At 42.5% G+C, this 20,438-nt stretch overlaps 1 protein-coding gene across 2 annotated transcripts in view; it reads left to right on the top strand.

Moving 5' to 3' along the window:
- The window catches only part of dnajc10 (DnaJ (Hsp40) homolog, subfamily C, member 10), an 88,917-nt gene that overhangs the window by 17,463 nt on the left and 51,016 nt on the right, over nucleotides 1–20,438 (top strand). For both annotated transcript variants that reach the window (XM_070975888.1, XM_070975889.1), the window contains one exon: nucleotides 15,669–15,734. In XM_070975888.1, the coding sequence (XP_070831989.1) occupies nucleotides 15,669–15,734 (66 nt within the window). The remainder of the gene's footprint in view (nucleotides 1–15,668; nucleotides 15,735–20,438) is intronic.

Below are 20,438 nucleotides of genomic sequence, written 5' to 3'. Positions count from 1 at the left end.
GCTACTTTAAAGGACTGTGGTACGTAGCCTGTTGATAAAGACAGATTGATCATGTCTAATACTGAAGAGTCAATTAGAGGTAATACTTATTTAAGTCTTCTTTAGTCACGTGTGGCTTGTGTACAATCTTACTATTACTTGCATTTTTCAAGTGATTTTCCAAATTGGTTGTTGACTTGCAATTTGCCAGTTGCTTTTGGCAAATCTGGCACTCCACCTCTTTTGAGGGTTGTCTGGGCATATTTTAAAGTACAGCCACACATCTGACTTCTTGGACATGTTTGCTCTTGTCTGTAGCCAAGGGGAGGAGTTAGTGAGTGAAAACCATAGTGGGATATGTATGTTGCGTTGAACCCCCCCCCCCCCCCCCCCCCCCCCAAAGAAAAGGTCAAAGCTTCGTTTTTTAAAATGTATTTATATATTTATTTATTTATTTATTTTTTCAAAATTGAATCCCGTGCCATCAATCGAAGCTTCAAATTTTTTGGGTCAGCCCTACATTTAACTGTAGGTGATTGTCTGTGCACCACTGTTTGAGATGGGAGACGGAGTCATGGTAGCTTGCGACCAAGTTATTATCATTGACTTTTGCAAGTAGTGCAGTGTTGTCTGAGTATTTGAAGTATGTGATGATGGGTGAGGGACTGACACAGTCATTGGTGTAGAGGGTAAACAGCAGGGGGCTCAGGACACAACCTTGTGGGGCTCCAGTGATGGTAATGGAGGATGTGAATGTTGCACTGCCTGCTTTGACGGATTGATTGTGTTCTGTCACTGAGGAAGCTGTGTACCCAGTGGATGAGAAGTGATGGAACATTCAGATGATGGAGTTTCCTGATCATCTGGTGGCACTGGATGGTATTGAAAGCTGAGCTGAAGTCAATGAGGAGGAGTCTGGTAAAGTTACAGGGTGATTTGAGGTGTTGTAGGAGTGGATGGGGGAGACAGGCTGCTGCATCCTCAGTCCCCCTTTTGGCCTTGTAGGCAAACTGGTTTGGGTCCAAGTGTGGTTTGACGGTTGGAAGGATGATGTTGAGAACCAGCTTCTCCAGGCGTTTCATGATTATTGAGGTGAGTGCAACTGGGACATAGTGGTTTGTTTCTGATGCGCGGGGTTTCTTGGGTAGTGATGATTGTGGATGTTTTCCATAGAGTGGGCACTGAGGCAGTCCTGTAGGACTACCAGAAGAGAGAGTGCATAATAGGAGAGAGCTCAATGGCACACTCCCTCAGCACCCATGCCTGGTTACTGTCCGGTGCTGGAGCCTTGCCCGGTTTACAGTGGCCCAGCTGCCGGCATACATCCTCCACAGTGAAGGGATGGGGATGGTATCCAGTAATGCCTTGCATTCTTCTCACCAGTCCGTGATGTCAAACTGGGTGTAAAAAGTGTTCAGGTTTTCAGCAAAAGAGGTGGGATCAGTTATTGCACCTAACGGGTTGTGGATCATGGCCAGTGAGTGTTTTAACTTTCTGAAAAATTTGTCTTGTGTTCATGGTGCTGAATTCCAGTTCCAGTTTTTCCTTTATACCTGAGTTTGGCTTTGAAGATTTTGTTTTGGATTTGGCGTGTTATGATTTTGAGTGAAACCCGGGGCCCGTTGCACAAAACTAGGATTAAGACATCCAGGATAAGTGACAGAGCTGAGCTCAACCAATCCGAAACATGAGCGTCCAGGCTTAATCGGTTGCACAAAGACCAAGCCAGGATGAGCAGACATGGATTCAACAAGCCAGGTGAAACCTATCCTGGATAAGTATGTGCATGTGGCTTCCTCAAATAGACCCTGCCATCGATCACAGATTCACCGATTAACCATGGCAACTAGAGCGACGTACTTTCCCCCGTCGGAGGCAGAAGTCCTCATGGAGGCTTACGAGGAGGTGAAGGACCAAATTAAAATGAAAGGCAACACCGCCACAGTTATAAAACAACGAGAGAAAGCATGGCAAAGTATTGTAGACTGCCTGAATGCATAAGTAGCACACAAATACCCACTCACTGCTGCGCTGAAACATCACAATTACAATCCAAATAGTTGATTAACATCTCTGAAAACGTAGTTGTACTCTGATTATGAATCAGTTGAAATTGTAAGTGAAATTGTGTAAATGTAACTCCATCAGACTGTATAACTCCTTGTTATACCATGGTCTGGGTGAATACTCGATTCTGATTGGCTGCAGGGTGTCTGTTAAAAAGTGTTGTAGGACACCTATAAAAAAGTTTCGGTTAAATAGCCTGATTGTTCTAAATTATTGCACTGGCTCAAACACTAATTGGGAATCGTGGCAACAAAAACTGTCTTGCTTACCTTACTTACTTACTTGCTTGAGTGAATGGTGGATAATATTTATAAAAACGATTTAGGATAGACTTACTTGCTTGATACACATTTAATGATCAGAGTCAATGGTGGATAATATTTCTATTAGGAAACTATCTGTGGACTTTGATTCTTTGAAACAAAATTTCGCATCATCCTCTGGACACACACAAGCGGTAGGAGGTGCACTTGCCCTCTGAAATGATACTTTGTATCACATAACATAACATTAAGCAATCATCTCACTTTCCTCCACTGATTAGGCCTAATATAACAGGTGCGGCCGACCACAGGTTCTGTGGCTAGAGCCGGTTACTTTGGCAACGCGTCACAACGAGAGATATTAAATAGTCCACTCAGCTGCTTGTGGAAAAACTTACGATTTTGTTTTTTGTAAAAAACAACATTAACGTATTAATAATTAATTTAATATTTATTTCTTTCGTAAGTGACCATGGTATAAGCGGAGCTTCGCGTTGGACGGTTCATGCCTCCACGTCGTCCATTCATTTCTGATAATGGACACCTTGTCGGGCATTATCCCTTATAATTTCCCTTTGGGATAAATAAAGTTGATCTTATCTCATCAACTTAGATTGATTTGGCCTCTTATGTTTGTGCTATACACATGCATTTATTTCAGTGTGCGTACATGTGGGGTGTAATATATACAGACTGTTGGATGTGTATTCACTCTTGTGCTGTATAATATTCTTTGATTCTGTGCTTTCTATCTTGTAGAGTCACTGTGTGACTTCAGTTTGCAAAGGAACTGATACTTTGATTTATCCTTATTCAATTCAATTCAATTTTATTTGTATAGCGCCAAATCACAACAGAAGTTGTCTCAGGACACTTTCCATATAGAGCTGGTACAGACCAAGCTCTTTTATCTACAAAGAAACCAACAATTCCCCCATGAGCAAGCACTTGGCGACAGTGGCGAGGAAAAACTTCCTTTTAACAGGCAGAAACCTCGAGCAGAACCAGACTCTGGGTGGGCGGCCATCTGCCTTGACCGGTTGGGTGAGAGAGGAAGAGCAAGAGAGGGAGAGTGAGACAGACAGACAGACAGACAGACAGACAGACAGAAATGCAGTCAGAGAGAGAGAGAGAGAGAGAGAGACAGAGACAGAGACAGAGACAGAGAGACAGACATGCAGTCACAGTAACAGTGACAGTGGATGTAATAACAGCAGTAGCAGTTGCAATGGATGTCAGGCAGGGCCAAGGCAGGAGATGCAGCTGAAATCCACAATCCAGATTCAGCCACTGTCCATGGGAACCTGCAAGACGACAAAGCACAGAGACTCCGGGGAAGGAGCTAAGTTAGTAACACGCCGTGGTAGGACATGAAAGCGTGCAGATGGAGAGGGACAGAAGGACAGAGGAGCTCGGTGTATCTTTGGATGTCCCCCGACAGTCTAATCCTATAGCAGCATAACTAGGGGCTGGTCCAAGACAAGCCTGAGCCAGCCCTAACTATAAGCTTTATCAAAAAGGAAAGTTTTAAGCCTACTCTTAAATGTAGAGACAGTGTCTGCCTCCCGGACAAAGACTGGAAGATGGTTCCACAGGAGAGGAGCTTGATAGCTAAATGCTCTGACTCCTGTTCAGCTTTTTGAGACTTTAGGAACCATAAGTAGACCTGCATTCTGGGAACGCAGTGTTCGAGTAGGGCAATAAGGTACTATGAGCTCTTTAAGATAAGAAGGTGCCTGGCCATTTATGGCTTTGTAAGTAAGGAGGAGAATTTTAAACTCTATTCTAAACTTTACAGGGAGCCAGTGCAAAGTGGCGAGTATTGGAGAAATATGATCTTGCTTCCTGGTTTTTGTCAGAACACGTGCTGCAGCGTTCTGGAGCAACTGGAGAATATTCAGCAACGAATTTGGGCAGCCTGATAGTAAAGAATTGCAATAATCCAGCCTGGAAGTTACGAATGCATGGACTAGTTTTTCTGCATCATTTTGAGACAAAATATGCCTGATTTTTGCGATATTACGTAGGTGAAAAAAGGCAGTCCTTGAAATTTGTTTTACATGGGAGTGAAAGGACATGTCTTGGTTAAAGATGACTCCCAGATTCTTTACAGTGCTGCTGGAGGCCAGCGCAATGCCATCCATAGCTGCTATGTCATCAGAAAGTGACTTTCTAAGATGTTTAGGGCCTACTACTATAACTTCAGTTTTGTCCGAGTTTAGCATCAGAAAATTGCAGGTCATCCAGGTCTTTATGTCATGAAGACATGCTTGTAGTCTAGTTAACTGACTGGTTTCTTCCGGTTTCATTGATAAATATAGCTGGGTATCATCTGCATAGCAATGAAAATTTATTGAGTGCTTCCTGATAATCTTACCTAAAGGAAGCATATATAAGGTGAATAGAATTGGTCCAAGCACAGAACCCTGCGGAACTCCATAGCTGACTATAGTGAGCACAGAGGAGTCGTCATTAACGCGTACAAACTGAGAGCGATCTGACAAGTAGGATTTAAACCAGCTTAGCGCAGTTCCCTGAATGCCAATGAAATGTTCCAGTGTCTGCAATAGGATGCCATGGTCAATGGTGTCAAATGCAGCACTAAGATCCAGTAAGACTAGTACAGAGACAAATCCTTTATCAGATGCAATTAGAAGGTCATTTGTAACTTTAACCAGTGCTGTCTCTGTGCTATGATGCAATCTAAATCCTGACTAGAAATCCTCAAACAAACTATTATTGTATAGAAAGTCGCACAGCTGATTGGCAACTGCTTTCTCAAGAGTTTTTGAGAGAAAGGGAAGGTTGGATATCGGTCTATAGTTGGCTAAAACCCCTGGATCAAGAGTAGGCTTTTTCAGTAGCGGTTTTATCACAGCTACTTTAAAGGACTGTGGTACGTAGCCTGTTGATAAAGAGAGATTGATCATGTCTAAAACTGTAGAGTCAATTAGAGGTAATACTTCTTTAAACAGCTTAGTCGGGATAGGATCTAAAATACAGGTAGATGATTTTGATGATGAAATTATTGAAATTAGTTGGTGAAGGTCAACAGGAGTAAAACAGTCTAAGACTGCGACAGACTGAGTAACAATTTCTATGATTTCTGCGTTTGAAGACAAAACAGTACCTGTTAACGGCAGGAGTCGATGAATTCTGTCTCTAATAGTTAGAATTTTATCATTAAAGAAGCTCATGAAGTCATTACTGTTCAGAGCTAAAGGAATACATGGTTCAATAGAATTATGGCTCTCTGTCAGCCTGGCTACAGTGCTGAAGAGAAACCTGGGATTGTTCTTATTTTCCTCTATTAGTGCAGAGTAATAGGCTGCCCTGGCACTGCGGAGGGCTTTCCTGTATATTTTAAGACTGTCTTGCCAGGCGGACCGAAATTCTTCCAGATTGGTAGAACGCCATTTCCTTTCTATTTTCCGTGAAGTTTGCTTTAATTTGCGGGTTTGAGGAGTATACCATGGAGCTAACCTCCTCTGTTTAATTTTCTTCTTTTTTAGGGGAGCAACAGAGTCAAGTGTCATACGCAACGATCCTGCAGCACTATCAACCAGGAAGTCAATCTGGGAGGGACTAACGTTAGCATAAGACTCCTCTGTTGTATTGAGACATGGCATTGAATTAAATACTGATGGGATCATATCCTTAAATTTAGCTACAGCACTCTCAGACAGGAGTCTGGTATAAGAATTTTTGCCTACTGGCTGGTAGTCTGGTAATATGAATTCGAAAGTTATTAAATGATGGTCTGATAAAAGAGGATTCTGTGAGGAGACTATTAAGTCTTCGATTTCAATGCCATATGTCAGAACAAGGTCAAGGGTGTGGTTAAAACAGTGAGTCGGTTCATGTACATTCTGGCGGAAGCCAACTGAGTCTAATACTGAGATAAATGCAGTGCTAAGGCTGTCATTATCAACGTCGACATGTACATTAAAGTCACCTACAATAATTACTTTATCTGCTTCAAGAACTAAACTTGATAGAAACTCCGAGAACTCAGCTATAAATTCGGAGTAAGGACCAGGAGAGCGGTATACTACAACAAATAAAAGTGGCTGCACTGTTTTCCATTTCTCATGAGAAAGAGTGAGAACAAGGCTTTCAAATGAGTTATAGTCGAGTTTAGGTTTAGGGTTGATCAAAAGGCTTGAGTCAAAAATGGCTGCAACTCCACCTCCTCTGCCGCTGCCTCGAGGAATGTGGGTATTAATATGGCTCGGAGGAGTAGCTTCATTTAGGCTCACATACTCTTCAGGACACAGCCAGGTTTCAGTCAGACAAAATAAATCAACATTATGGTCTGATATTAACTCATTTACTAGAACAGCTTTAGAGGACAGAGATCTGATGTTAAGGAGTCCACATTTAATTCTCCTATCTTGTTGTACTATTGCAGAGGTTGTTCTAATTTTAATTAGATTCTTATGTTTAACTCCTCTTCTCTGTACTTTTGGTTTACTTAGTTTACGTGGTCGGGGGGCAGACACAGTCTCTATGGAGTGTTGGGTGGGTAACTGCTCTAATGGAGGCGCAGAGAAGCGTGTAGGACTGCAGCTCTGCCTCCTGGTCTCAACTCTGAGTTGTCAGGGGTTAGGTTCATAAATAAAATCGGTCAGATTTCTAGAGATGAGAGCTGCTCCCTCCAAAGTGGGATGGATGCCACCTCTCCTAATCAGACCAGGTCTTCCCCAGAAAGTCTGCCAATTATCAATGAAGCCCACACCGTTTGCTGGACACCACCTCGACAGCCAGCGATTGAACGATGACATGCGGCTAAACATGTCATCACTGGTCAGATTTGGCAGGGGTCCAGAGAAAACTACGGAGTCCGACATCGTTTTAGCATATGTACACACCGATTCCACATTAATTTTAGTGACCTCCGATTGGCGTAACCGGGTGTCATTACCGCCGACGTGAATAACAATCTTACGGTATTTACGCTTATCCTTAGCCAGCAGTTTCAAATTTGATTCGACGTCGCCCGCTCTGGCCCCCGGCAGGCATTTGACTATGGTTGTTGGTGTCGCTAACTTCACATTTCTCAAAATGGAGCTGCCAATAATCAGAGTTGGTTTTTCAGCGGGTGTGTTGCCGAGTGGGGAGAACCTGTTAGAAACATGAAGCGGTTGGTGGAGACCCGTGGGCTTCAGCTTGGGACTATGCTTCCTTCGAACAGTCACCCAGCCTCCCTGGTTTCCCGGCTGCTTGGGAGCTGTCGAGGGACGGCTAGCCGGAGCTGCACTTGGTCGGTCCGCACCGACTACGGGGGCCTGGCTAACTATAGCTAATGGTTTTGTTTCCATGGTGCGGAGCCGAGCTTCCAAATCACTAAGCCTCGCCTCCAACTCACCAAATAAACTACATTTATTACACGTACCAGTATCACTAAAGGAGGCAGAGGAGTAGCTAAACATGTGACACACCAAGCAGGAGAGAGCTGGAGAGGGACAGAGAGAAGCCATCGCTAGCTGCTAGGCTAAGTTGGTATAGCTAGCAGAGCAGACAAGCGCGTAGACAAATAAAATTGACGGTCGCTAAATAAACAGACTTATGGGTGCTTGAGCAGAACTAATGTTACTCTAGAGCGTGGATAAAAGGCCGTTGTAACAAAACACAGAGCAAATTACACTCAGAGGAACAAGAGCGACAAACGCACACTACTGGTAAGGCAGCAACCAGAAACAGGAAGTGAGACGATACGCTTACCTCAGCACGTCAGCACGTGCTATCTCCACTTCAGGGCGACTTCCTTCAATAAAGGAACATCATGTTACTCTTTGATATTTATATTGGATGTGTATTTTATATATATTCTATGGGAAACTGTCTATCTGATGATTGCAAAATCATCTTAAATCATCATTTATCTACAATGATTGAAATTAATGAAATTAATTAAAATTGAAATTAATGATGCTTATGTTTTGTGTTAATGTTTAAAAAATGACCGTGGATCTAGTTGAATGTGATAACAATGTGTAGTGGTCAGTGGAATAAGTATTGGTTTCCGTTTGTGATGACTGCTGACTAAGATAAGGGATGAGATTAAATAGATCCTGGAACTTAGCCTGGTCTGGAGCGGGCTAGCTCTACAGAATAAATCTCCATGGTAACTTATCCCATAACATATCCCACTTTCCGCGATCCTGCTTTTGTGCAACCGGATCACGGATTTGTTGAGCCAGGATAACCAACATATCCCGCTTAATCCCTTATCCTAGTTTTGTGCAATGGGCCCCCAGTCCTGCCATTGAAAGGCTTTTTGTTTTTCTTTGAGGCTGTGCATGGTATATTGTGTAATCCATGCTTTTGAGTTTGAGTATTTCTTGAAAAATGTAACTGGGATAGTCGTGGAAATACAGAATTTTATATAGTCTGTGATGACGGTGACCCTCTCATTCAGACTGCCACCCGAGAGAATTTCCCAAATTTTCGAGTGAGCCCTGCAATTGCACAAGACTGTCCTCCATCCACTGGTAGACACTGTAGGTCTGGGGCTTGTGACGCTTCAGTTCCGTTCTCTTTGTTCAGGAGATGTACGCATCAGTAATATTTCCATAGCATAACTTTAGTGTTTTCCCCCTCCTTGTCAGGATGTCCAAATATTTTTGGAATGAAGGCAGGATGTTGTTGACTCTGTAACTGTTAAAATCCCCTGTGATAAGCACTAGAGCCTCAGGATATTTCCCCTGCATGTCACTAATTGTATAGTCCACCAGCTCAGCAGCAGCATTAACAGTAGCACTTGGTGGAATATACACACAGCCGATGACAACAGTGGGAAATTCCAGTGGAAGGTAGAAGGGACGGAGGGATAGTATCAACATCTTCGCATGTGGAGTGCAGATCTTGCTCTGGATCTTAATATTGGTACACTGTTGTTGACAAACATGCAGACCCCTCCACTCCGCTCCTTACTGGACTCCTTTGTGCGGTCTGCCCGGGCAATGGTGAAGTTGTTGAGGTCCACCTTGACATCTGGGAAGGTTCTTTCCAGCCAGGTTTCAGTCAGAGCGATGACACAGGCTTCCTTGTAGGTCCTCTCCACTCGGCACTTTGCATGGATTATATCCATTTTGTTCCAGAGAGACCGTACATTGGACATGATGATGGAGGGAAGAGGGGGTTTAAAGGGCCGCTTCCTCAGCCTAGTAGGAAGGCCTCCCTGCTTCCCTCTTTTCCTCCGTCAGATTTCTGGTGGCAGGATACGAGGTGGTTTAATCCTGCAGACGACCAGAGTTGGAGTAGAGCTTCCTGAGTGTAGGTGAGTCCATTTTTGCTGTGTGATTTTGGTAGTAGAGCCCAACTGTTTCTTGAGGTAATCCATAATATGATTAATATGAGCCAAACTCCTTAGTGCTGGTCGATCCACATAGTGACAACAAATGAAGTAGGTGATTGACAAGACCAACTTTTTACACTTACAGTTTTACACAAAAATAATACAGAAAACAAACCCCAACAGTCACTCAAGGCAAACAAATGTACGGGCAGTGTCTTTGCAGCAGAACATGCACCATAGCCCACATAGAAAGCCATTTGTTTTGGGGTTGCACAAGGGAGCTGCCTCGGTCCATTATTACTGTTCTCATTACACATGCTGCTAGGTGACATCACTATTTGTGCTGAACCAAATAATGCTGCAGACACAGAGTCCATTACAAATTCCATCCATCCATTTTCTATACCCGACTATCCCTTTCCGGGGTTGTGGGGGGAGCTGGAGCCTATTACAGCTGTCAGCAGGCGAGAGGCGGGGTACACCCTGAACTGGTCGCCAGCTGTTTGCAGGGCAACATACAAAGACAGACAACCATTCACGCTCACACTCACACCTAAAGACAATTTAGAGTCACCAGTTAACCTAATGAGCATGTTTATGGTCTGTGGGAGGAACCTGAATGCCCGGAGAGAACCCACACATGCACGGGAAGAACATGCAAACTTCACACAGAAAGGCCCTGCCCGACCTGGGGATCGAACCGGTGACCTTCTTGCTGTGAGGCACGTGCACTACCTGCTGCGTCACCATTACAAATTGTCTCTTATAATAAATTCTATAAATATATACAAGTAGTGTGATTGGCATGAGGTATATGCAGGTAGTGCAAGTAATGCTTTAAAACTATCTGGGGAAATTAACTTCCTGGATTAAATCTGAGGTGACAAGTCTTGTTGTCATCCTAGACTCAGATCCATTGTTCAAGTCCCCAATCAACAAGGTGACTAAAGCTACATTTTTACTCTTTAGAAACATAGCTCAAGTATGACCATTTCTTAACCAAAAAGATACTGAAAAAGTGATTCAGGCCTTTATTTCAAGCCAACTTGATTACTGTAACACACTATTTACTGGCCTTCCAAAAAAAAAAAAAAAAAAAAGCACTGAGAGACTACAGCTCATTCAAAGCTCTGTGGCTCAGCTATTAGAAAACCAAGAGCAGACAGCACATTCATCCAGTTTTAGCTGCTCTGCACTGGCTTCTAGTAACATTCAGCTTTGATTTTAAGGTCCTCATCCTTATATAAAAAGCCCTTAATGAAATAGGACCAAGCTAAATCACTAACCCTCATTTGAAAGAAAATTGGAGATGCAGCCTTTGTCCATTATGCCCCAACGCTCTGGAACACACTACCTACAGATTTCAGGGAAGCCAGCTCACTGAATATTTTCAAAAGAAAGCGAAAACATTAGCTCTTCGCTTTAGCCTTTCACTAGCTATGACTTCCTGATACAGGCCTAAAACTTTTGTGATTTGCCTCATGCTTACACACTGCTGCATTTCATTTAAAATGTATTTTACTTGATTTTATACATTCTGTGTAATCTTATTTAACCTACCTATACCTATCATTTTAAGCTGTGATTTGCCTTATTCTACTCTATTTTTACCTAGATTTTGATATTTTATTGTGTGGTTTTGTGCTTTGTTATTTACATTCATTTTTTTTATAAGTTTTTATGTCCATTCTGTTGTAAGGTGGGCTCTGGGGCAATACTGGGTTGTTTCCTATTGGCAGAAAAGACCTACAGTGAGATTACTGTAAAGTTTAGAATAGAATTTAAAATTCTCCTCCTTACTTACAAAGCCATAAATGGCCAGGCACCTTCTTATCTTAAAGAGCTCATAGTACCTTATTACCCCACTCGAACACTGCATTCTCAGAATGCAGGTCTACTTATGGTTCCTAAAGTCTCAAAAAGCAGAACAGGAGTCAGAGCATTTAGCTATCAAGCTCCTCTCCCGTGGAACCATCTTCCAGTCTTTGTCCGGGAGGCAGACACTGTCTCTACATTTAAGAGTAGGCATAAAACTTTCCTTTTTGATAAAGCTTATAGTTAGGGCTGGCTCAGGCTTGTCCTGGACCATCCCCTAGTTATGCTGCTATAGGATTAGACTGTCGGGGGACCTCCAAAGATACACCGAGCTCCTCTGTCTTTCTCTCCCTCTCCATCTGCACGCTTTCATGTCCTACCGTGGCGTGTTACTAACTTAGCTCCTTCCCCGGAGTCTTTGTGATTTGTCGTCTCGCAGGTTCCCATGGACAGTGGCTGAATCTGGATTGTGGATTGCAGCTGCGTCTCCTGCCTTGGCCCTGCCTGACATCCACTGCAGCTGCTACTACTGTTATTACATCCACTGTCACTGTTACTGTGACTGCATGTCTGTCTGTCTGTCTCTGTCTGTCTCACTCTCTCTCTCTTGCTCTCCCTCTCTAACCCAACTGGTCGAGGCAGATGGCCGTCCACCCAGAGCCTGGTTCTGCCTGAGGTTTCTGCCTGTTAAAAGGAAGTTTTTCCTCGCCACTGTCGCAAAGTGCTCGCTCATGGGGGAATTGTTGGATCTCTGTAGATAAAAGAGCTCGGCCTGTACCAGCTCTGTATGGAAAGTGTCCTGAGACAACTTTTGTTGTGATTTGGCGCTATACAAATAAAATTGAATTGAATTACCTCCATGAGAAGACATTCTGAGGTGGCTGTGAAATGCCTGCTTCAGTGTAATCAAGACCTGTGGTGAATCAGTATGTGTAAAGAAGGAAAAAAGATTCTGTTGTGTCTGAGAACCACAGAAAGCAGAGGCACCAGACAAAAAGTTCTTTTGGAGCTTTGTCCTAATAGACTTCTTCAGATTTTTATCCTTATTCTACTTTATTTTTACCTAGCTTTTTATATTTTATTGTGTCGTTTTATCCATTGCCTGTATTTTTATTTTCATCCTGATCTCAGTACATTCACTTACATTCATTTTAACACACATTGCCACAATACTTTGAACAGCTTTAGTCAAAGTTATAAAGGAGACACATTCTGTTTCTGCAATTTTGAAGCAACTTCTCCAGTGTAACATTAATGTGTGAATTCGGCAGCAACAAAGCAACAACACACAGTGCTCACTCAGCATTTAACACCGCTATGACAATAGTGTCAACCATAGGAAAATCAACAACATTAAAACCACACTAATCCTGGGACAGGATTGCTGTGAATGTTATCCAGCTACACTGTATATTCAATGTTACCTATAAGTTACTGATTAATAGAAAACCTATTTCAAAGTGGAAGATGTTACATTTCAAAACGTATTGTATAGTGGTGAACTATGAAATACAGTCTTTTTGGCTCGTTGCTAGGAGCAAGCTGTTAAAATTACAATTACAATTTGTCATTTGGCAGACGCTTTTATCCAAAGTGACGTACATATGAGAATTTCAGACATCACAAGCAAGGTTCTGGACAGGAGAGAACAACCAGAGTAAGTGCCCTAACACAAATTTCTGGTCCAATCGGACATAGGTGCTACAAGACAGTGCTAAGAAGTAATGCATAGAGTGAATAGAGAGGGTTTTGTTTTTTTTTTGTTTTGTTTTTTAATGAACAAAGGTGTTCAGGAAAGAGCTTGATCTTTAGTCTTTTTCTAAAGATTGAGAGGGACTCTGCAGATCGAATGGAGTTTGGTAACTCGTTCCACCACTGGGGAACCACAGAAGAAAAGAGTGTAGCTAGAGACTTGGGGCCTTTTTATGCTGGCAACACCAGGCGCCGTTCCTGGGCAGAGCGTAGTGAGCGGGAGGGAGCATCAATCTGAATGAGGCGGCCATCTGCCTCGACCGGTTGGGTGAGAGAGGGAGAGCAAGAGAGGGAGAGTGAGACAGACAGACAGACAGACAGACAGACAGACAGACAGACAGACAGACAGACAGACAGACAGACAGACAGACAGGTAGGGTCTGATCTTCCTGATGTTGTAAAGGGCAAATTGGCATGATCAAAAAACAGAGGCCACATGCTCTTTAAAAGTTAGTTGGTCATCAATCATGACACCCAAGTTTCTGGCAGATTTTGCAGGAGTGAGCACTGAGTCAAGCTGGATACTGATCTGTTGTTGTATAGAGGGACTGGTCCGGATGACAAGGAGCTCAGTCTTTGAGAGGTTAAGATGAAGGTGGTGTTCCTTCATCCATGCAGAGATATCAGCAAGGCATGTCAAAATCCATGCTGAGACTGTGGGGTTGTCTGGTGTGAATAAAAGGAGGAGCTGGGTATTGTCAGCATATGAATGGTATAAGATGCCATGTGAGCAGATGACTGCACCAAGTGGGGTGTGTATATTGAAAAGAGAAGGAGTCCAAGCACTGACCCTTGGGGTACCCCTGTGAACAAGCAGTGGGATTTAGACATTTCTCAGAAAGCACTGCATTTAAAAAATAAAATGTAAATATATTGCAAAATAAATTGCCAACTCCTATCTTGTAAAACCTAGCTTGTTCTGCTCAGTGGTGTGCTCAGTCTCTCTTTTGCGTCTTTGCATTTGACCATGTCAGGACAAACATGACCTCTTCCACTGGTGACTAACATTAGATGGACACTTTTTGTCGAATTCATTTAATTTTCTTCGGACCAGATGGGTAATGCGGCAGGATGGATGTGACTTGCAGGCCCCCAGTTGGGTGTGGGAGGACTTGCTGTCTGCATCCAAGGTCTAGACACCTTTTCTGTAGATCATAATATTATGCAGGACAAACTTGACCCTTGGGTTGTTCTCTCTGGCAGTTTTTAAATGGTTCAAGTCTTACTTGGTTGGTCAACATTTCTTTGTGACCATGGATGTCCATGCCAAATAAAATAGACCTGATGTGGTGTCCCACAGGGCTATACCTTAGGCCCAGTACTTTTCAGTCTTTACACACGCGCACACACACATACACACATCACATATATATATGTGTGTGTGTATGTATATGTATATATGTGCATACATACATACATACATACATACATACATACATACATACATACATACATACATATATGTGGGGGGGGGTTAAAATAAAAAATGCAAATAATATTAAACCAATTATTATATTATATTATATATTTATACACATGGTAATATTATTAGGAATTGCAACATCAGCAGCTGATACCCAGCTTTATGTCTCCTTTAGCTCTAATAAGTACAGTTTAATGAACAGCATGATTGCATGCACCTCAGGCAATTCAATTCAATTCAACAACAGAAGTTGTCTCAGGACACTTTCCATATAGAGCTGGTACAGACCAAGTCTGTTGATGACTCAGAACTTAAACTAAATCAAGATGAAGCTGAGATACTCTTAATTGGAGCCAAAGCTGAGAGAGAAAATCTGTGACAGCCTATTTTTTTTGCATTAAATTACAACAAGGAACAAGTACAAAATCTTGGTATTATAATTGATTCCAACCTAACTTCTGAAAGGCACATCCTGAGCAGACGCAGTAAAGTCAATACATGCTTTTATCTCCAGCAGGCTGGACTACTGTAACACTCTTCTGTCTGGTGTCTCCAAAAAAAGTGAATAGTCAGTGTGCAGAACGCAGCATTGATTTTATTTTGCGTGTTTTTATTATTTAGAAATGTTAGGCTTATCTGCTTTTATATCAAGCATTTTGTGTTGTATGTATGACTTTTGTGCTAAAAATAAGGGTTATTATTATTGTTATTATTATTATTATTATGATAGGATTGAAAATCTGGAAAGTATCCCTTTAATATTATCGGTTACACTTATGCTTTCCCTTCTATGACAAGCCAAAACGTCTTTTAAAACAGGTCTATTGATCAGTCAGTTCTGTCAATTTACAACCAAAGCAGTGCATCACATTGTTGAGGGAAAAACAGAAAACTCGTTTTTTGTGAGTTCAGGTTGTGATTGATATTGGTGGCAAAAGAATCACAGACTTACAGACACAATCAACAAAAGGAATTAACTCAAATTTAGATTTAGTTTTAGGTTAGATATTGACCAATTAACTTGTACTTTAACATGAGTTGTTCTCTCTTTGTATAATGTGTTGTGTAGAATGGTCTTGTCAAGGTGGGATGGATGGACTGCACCACACAGGAACAGCTCTGTGATGGTTTCCAGGTAAGGCTTGACACTCCTGCAGTACCACTGATATTACTACTGTAAGATACTTTTGTTATTCTCGATGGTGGGGAAAAAACACTGACCACTCAGTTTGTGTCACTAGTCCTATATCGTGGAGAGGCTCCTATGATTCTTAGCTAGTTTGGTTTATATGGAAGATAAATCATAGTATCATCCACAAAGCAGCAGAAATAGATATTTTGTTGTTTCTGAACTGTCCATGCCCTCAGTTGCTCTGAACAATTTTTAGATATAGGTTTAAAATATACACACACACACACACACACACACACACACACATATATGTATGTATGCGTGTGTGTGTGTGTGTGTGTGTGTGTATATATATATATATATATATTTTTTTTTTTTTTTTTTTTTTTTTGCTCTATTCTATATTATTACCACTTTTATTTTTATGACTATCATCTTTAAGCTGTGCCCTCTTCAAACATGTTGGCGAGACAGTTCTGGTCTGTTTCTTCGCTTTGGAATTGCTACTCTCACTGGGGCACAGCACGGATGTGCAGCGACTTCATGGCCGCATTGTTTACACCAGAGATCAGCTGATCGCGCTGAGGCAGGCCGGCTTGTCGGCCAGAAAATCAAAGATCCCCGCTGAAATCTGGAGGAAAACACACAGAGGATACAGGGGAGGACAGAAGCAGCGGAGGAAAAGAGCTTGGTCGAGACAACGAAGATTTATGGAGAGGAGATATAAGCTGTGTCTCTCCTCTCTCATCATGGGCAATTTGAGGTTGCTGGCAAATAAGGCGGATGAGCTAACAGCACTCGCCAGGAGTCAGAGGGAGTACTGGGAGTGCAGTCTGTTGTGTTTTACAGAGACATGGTTGCACTAGGACATTGCACTGAGAGCGGTAAGCATAAAGGGGGGGGCTCGCCGTTCTTGTCAACAACCAATGGTGTAATCCTGGTCATATTACCATCAAGGAACATATCTGTTGTCCAGACATTGAACTGTTGGGCTCAGGCCATAAAAGACCTAAAACCTAAAAGACAATAGAATAAAAGACCTAAAACCTAAAATTGAATAAAATGAAGGGACCTAAAAGCTAAACGACAATGGGCTAGGGTAAACATGTCTGAATTAAAAGAGTATAAGAGATCAATTGAAAGCCAAACTAAAAAGATGGGCCTTGAGCCTCCTTTTAAAAACACCAATGGTCTCTGCGGTCCTGATGCACTCTGGCAGGCTGTTCCAAAGCTTCAGACCATAATGGCTGAATGCTGCCTCCCCGTGGGCTTTGGTCTGAACCCTTGGAACAATCAAAAGGCCTGTGCCAGAGGACCTCATGATCTGCGAGGGCTGATATGATAAAAACAGGTCAGATAAATAAGATGGCCCAAGACCGTTAAGACACTTAAAAACTAATAAAAGCACCTTAAAGTCGATCCTGAAACACACAGGGAGCCAATGCAGCAATTCTAAAACCGGTGTAATGTGCTCCTGCCCTCTGGTCCTCGTCAGCACACGTGCGGCTGAGTTCTGGAGTAATTGTAAGTTATAGATAGTCTTGTAAGTTATAGATAGTTATAGATAGAGAGCAGGGCATTACAAGCATGCATCAGCACCTCTGTGTTAGCCTGAGAGAGAAACTGGCGGACTCTGGCTATATTTTTAAGATGGTAAAAACCTATCTCCATGCCATCTCTAAGCCATCCATGACTTAATGTCTAAAATACAGTTTAAAAGGATTTCAATAGGCCCCATGTCTTCAGGAGACACAACAATGTAAAGCTGTATATCATCAGCGTAGCTGTGGAAGCTGATGCCATGGCTCCTGATGACATCCCCAAGGGGAAGCATGTAAAGATTAAAAAGTACTGGACCTAAAATTGACCCTTGGGGTACCCCACACAATACGGGTTGCGGAGGAACATGTATCCAAACTTATGTAGAAACAGCAGTCTGTGAGATAGGAGTAAAACCAATTAAAAACAGCACCAGAGAGGCCCACCAGGTTTCTGAGTCTGTTTAACAAAATGTGGTGATCTACTGTATCAAAGGCAGCACTTAGATCCAGTAGCACCAGGACTGTGAGTTTTTGTGAGTCCACATTACACCCGATATCATTTAAAATCTTTAAAAGGGCTGTCTCAGTACTGTGGTTCACTCTAAAACCAGACTGATATTTCTCTAAAATGTTGTTAGTATTTAAGAAATAATTTAGTTGGTTAAAAACCAGCTTTTCTAAAATCTTACTTAAAAAGGGTAAGGTGGATACAGGTCTGTAGTTATTAAGAATGCTGGGGTCTAAATTGCTCTTCTTCAGAAGGGGCTGAACTCTGCCGTTTTGAAGGCGGCAGGGAAGACACCTGTCTGGAGAGAGTTCACTATATTTTTCACTATATTTAAAATCTGTTCTTCGAAGAATCCATAAAATGTCTTTTAAAGTGATATGGGAATTGGATCTAAAAGGCAGGTTGTTGGATTTATCTGGGAGGAAAACTTGACCAAGTGTCCTCGCATCAACCAGGGCAAAACTCTCCAGTATTTCCTTGGGTAAAATTGACCAGGTCCAGGTGTGTTAAAAGTTACGTTCTGATGTGATAAAAGACTGGATCTGATGTCATCGATTTTACTTCTGAAGTGGTCTGCAAAGTCCTTGCAGAGGGCGTCCGTTGGTGTCTCTGGGGATTTTTAAAAGATCGAAGGTGGAGAAAAGTAATTTTGGGTTGTTTGTATTATCTGAGATGAGGTTTAAGAAATGGGATATTCTTGCCTGTTTGACTGTTTTATTGTACGATTTGAGTTGTTCACGGAATATTTCATAGTGAACTGTGAGTTTGTTTTTCTCCACCTTCTCCCTGCAACCCTGCATAGTCTTTTTGATTTTTTTATTTCATCTTTACTTCTCCACGGGGTAAAGGTTATGTTTTTACCATTTTTGTTAAAAGTGGAGCCACAGAGTCTAAAGTTACTCGCAGTTTCCTGTTAAAATTGTCAATAATAAAATTGCAGGGTGCAGGTAAGACTTCTGCAAGATTGCTCTGTAAAATCTTGATAGAATTTGCAGCCACCTCAGAAGTTAGGTGGCGTTTCCTCACTGTTCTCACCGGGCATCCTGATGGTTAAAACTGGCAATGTTAAAATACACACAATAATGGTCGGACACAGCCAGGTCAACAACAGAGGACACACCAGTGGAGAGACCATAGGTTATGACCAGGTCCAGGGTGTGTCCTCTGTGTGAGATGGCTGTGTGACGTGCTGGTTAAAATCCATGCAATTTAAAAGGTTTAAGAATTCTCTGGACAGTGAGTCTGAGGTGTTATCCATGTGCAGGTTAAAATCGCCAGTGATTAAAATTCTCTTATAAGAGTTGTGTATGATTGGTAAAAGCTCTGAAAATTCACTGATAAAAGTGGTGGAATGATGGGGTGGTCTATAAACAGTGATGCAGAGAACAGAAGGACTGCGAAAAACAAAGGCGTGGTACTCAAAAGATGAGTAACTGTTAAAATAGACTTCCTTTGACAATAAAATATTATTAAAAATTGATGCAGTCCCACCTCCTCTCTTGCCTTCCCCGGTGGAGAATAAAAAGTTAAAATTTGGTGGGCAAGCCTCAGTGAGAGTAACTGGTGCCTCTGTGCCAAGCCATGTTTCTGTTAAAAGTAACCCATCTAACTTCTTGTCTAAAATCAGGTCATTTATGATAAAAGATTTGTTTTAAAGAGAGCGCACGTTCAGCACAGCCAGGTTAATGTTCGTGCTGAAGGTGCGCTCATGACCACAGGGAGATAAAATGTCTGGGTGTAGGTTATCCCTGTTAAAAGCACTCTGTTTGTGAGTCCGGGGAAAACGTCTGCCTGTAATGGATTGTACAGTAAAGATGTCCGGTTTAGGTGGTAGTGACAACTGTGGACTGTCGGGGGACTAGTGAGTGTAATAGTACTGTGAACAGCTGGTGTGGATGGAGAAGATGAATCTGGGGAGGGGGTGTGACAGGTAAACAGTCAGTCTCGTGGAGCATACTGGACAGCGTGGTGAATATTAGTCGTTCACATTTGGCTGCCGAGCCTGTTGGGGTGAACTTCGTCGGCCCTATAAAAGGAGGGACAGTTCCAAAACAGGTTAAAATTGTCAATATAAACCAACGTTAAAAGCTCTGCAGGTGGACTGTAGCCAAGTGTTTAGGTAGAGCAGCTTGCTGAAACGCCATGCTCCATGATGGGATGGTGTGGGAAGAGGACTGCTGATAAAAACGGACCTACCACAGTTGTTTAAGAAGCTAAAAAAAATCCCTTTTGAGCAGGTCAGACGGCTTCTGAGCAGTGTCAATGCAGCCCACATGTACTAAGACATGGCTTATGGAGGATGGGAGTGACCACAGCAGACCGGGAAGTTTCTCCAGGATAACTGGGACTGTGGCTCCTGGAAAGCAGTGAGTGGCTGTGTTGAAGAAGCGAATTCCCCCGATTATTGAATCGCCCACTACTAAAATGTTTGAAGGGAAGCTGAAGTCATTTAAAATGATTTTGAAGCTGGGTGTCACAAGTTGTGGGAGCATGAAGTGACAGCCTCTCCCTCCTTTTGCGATTGCCGACAACCACCCAGGTGTCCGGGTGTAAAGGAGTGGAGCTGACTGAGACCTTGGGTTTAGCCCTGAGCTGGAACCAGGGGTCCTCAGGAAAGGCAGATGGAGCGGAACCAGCGGCCGGTGCGGTAGCAGTGGC

This window comes from Chaetodon trifascialis, chromosome 12 (assembly GCF_039877785.1).
Source record: "Chaetodon trifascialis isolate fChaTrf1 chromosome 12, fChaTrf1.hap1, whole genome shotgun sequence".
Lineage (NCBI taxonomy): Eukaryota > Metazoa > Chordata > Actinopteri > Chaetodontiformes > Chaetodontidae > Chaetodon > Chaetodon trifascialis.
Note: the sequence above shows the minus strand (reverse complement) of the source record. Positions and strands in the feature narration are given on the sequence as shown.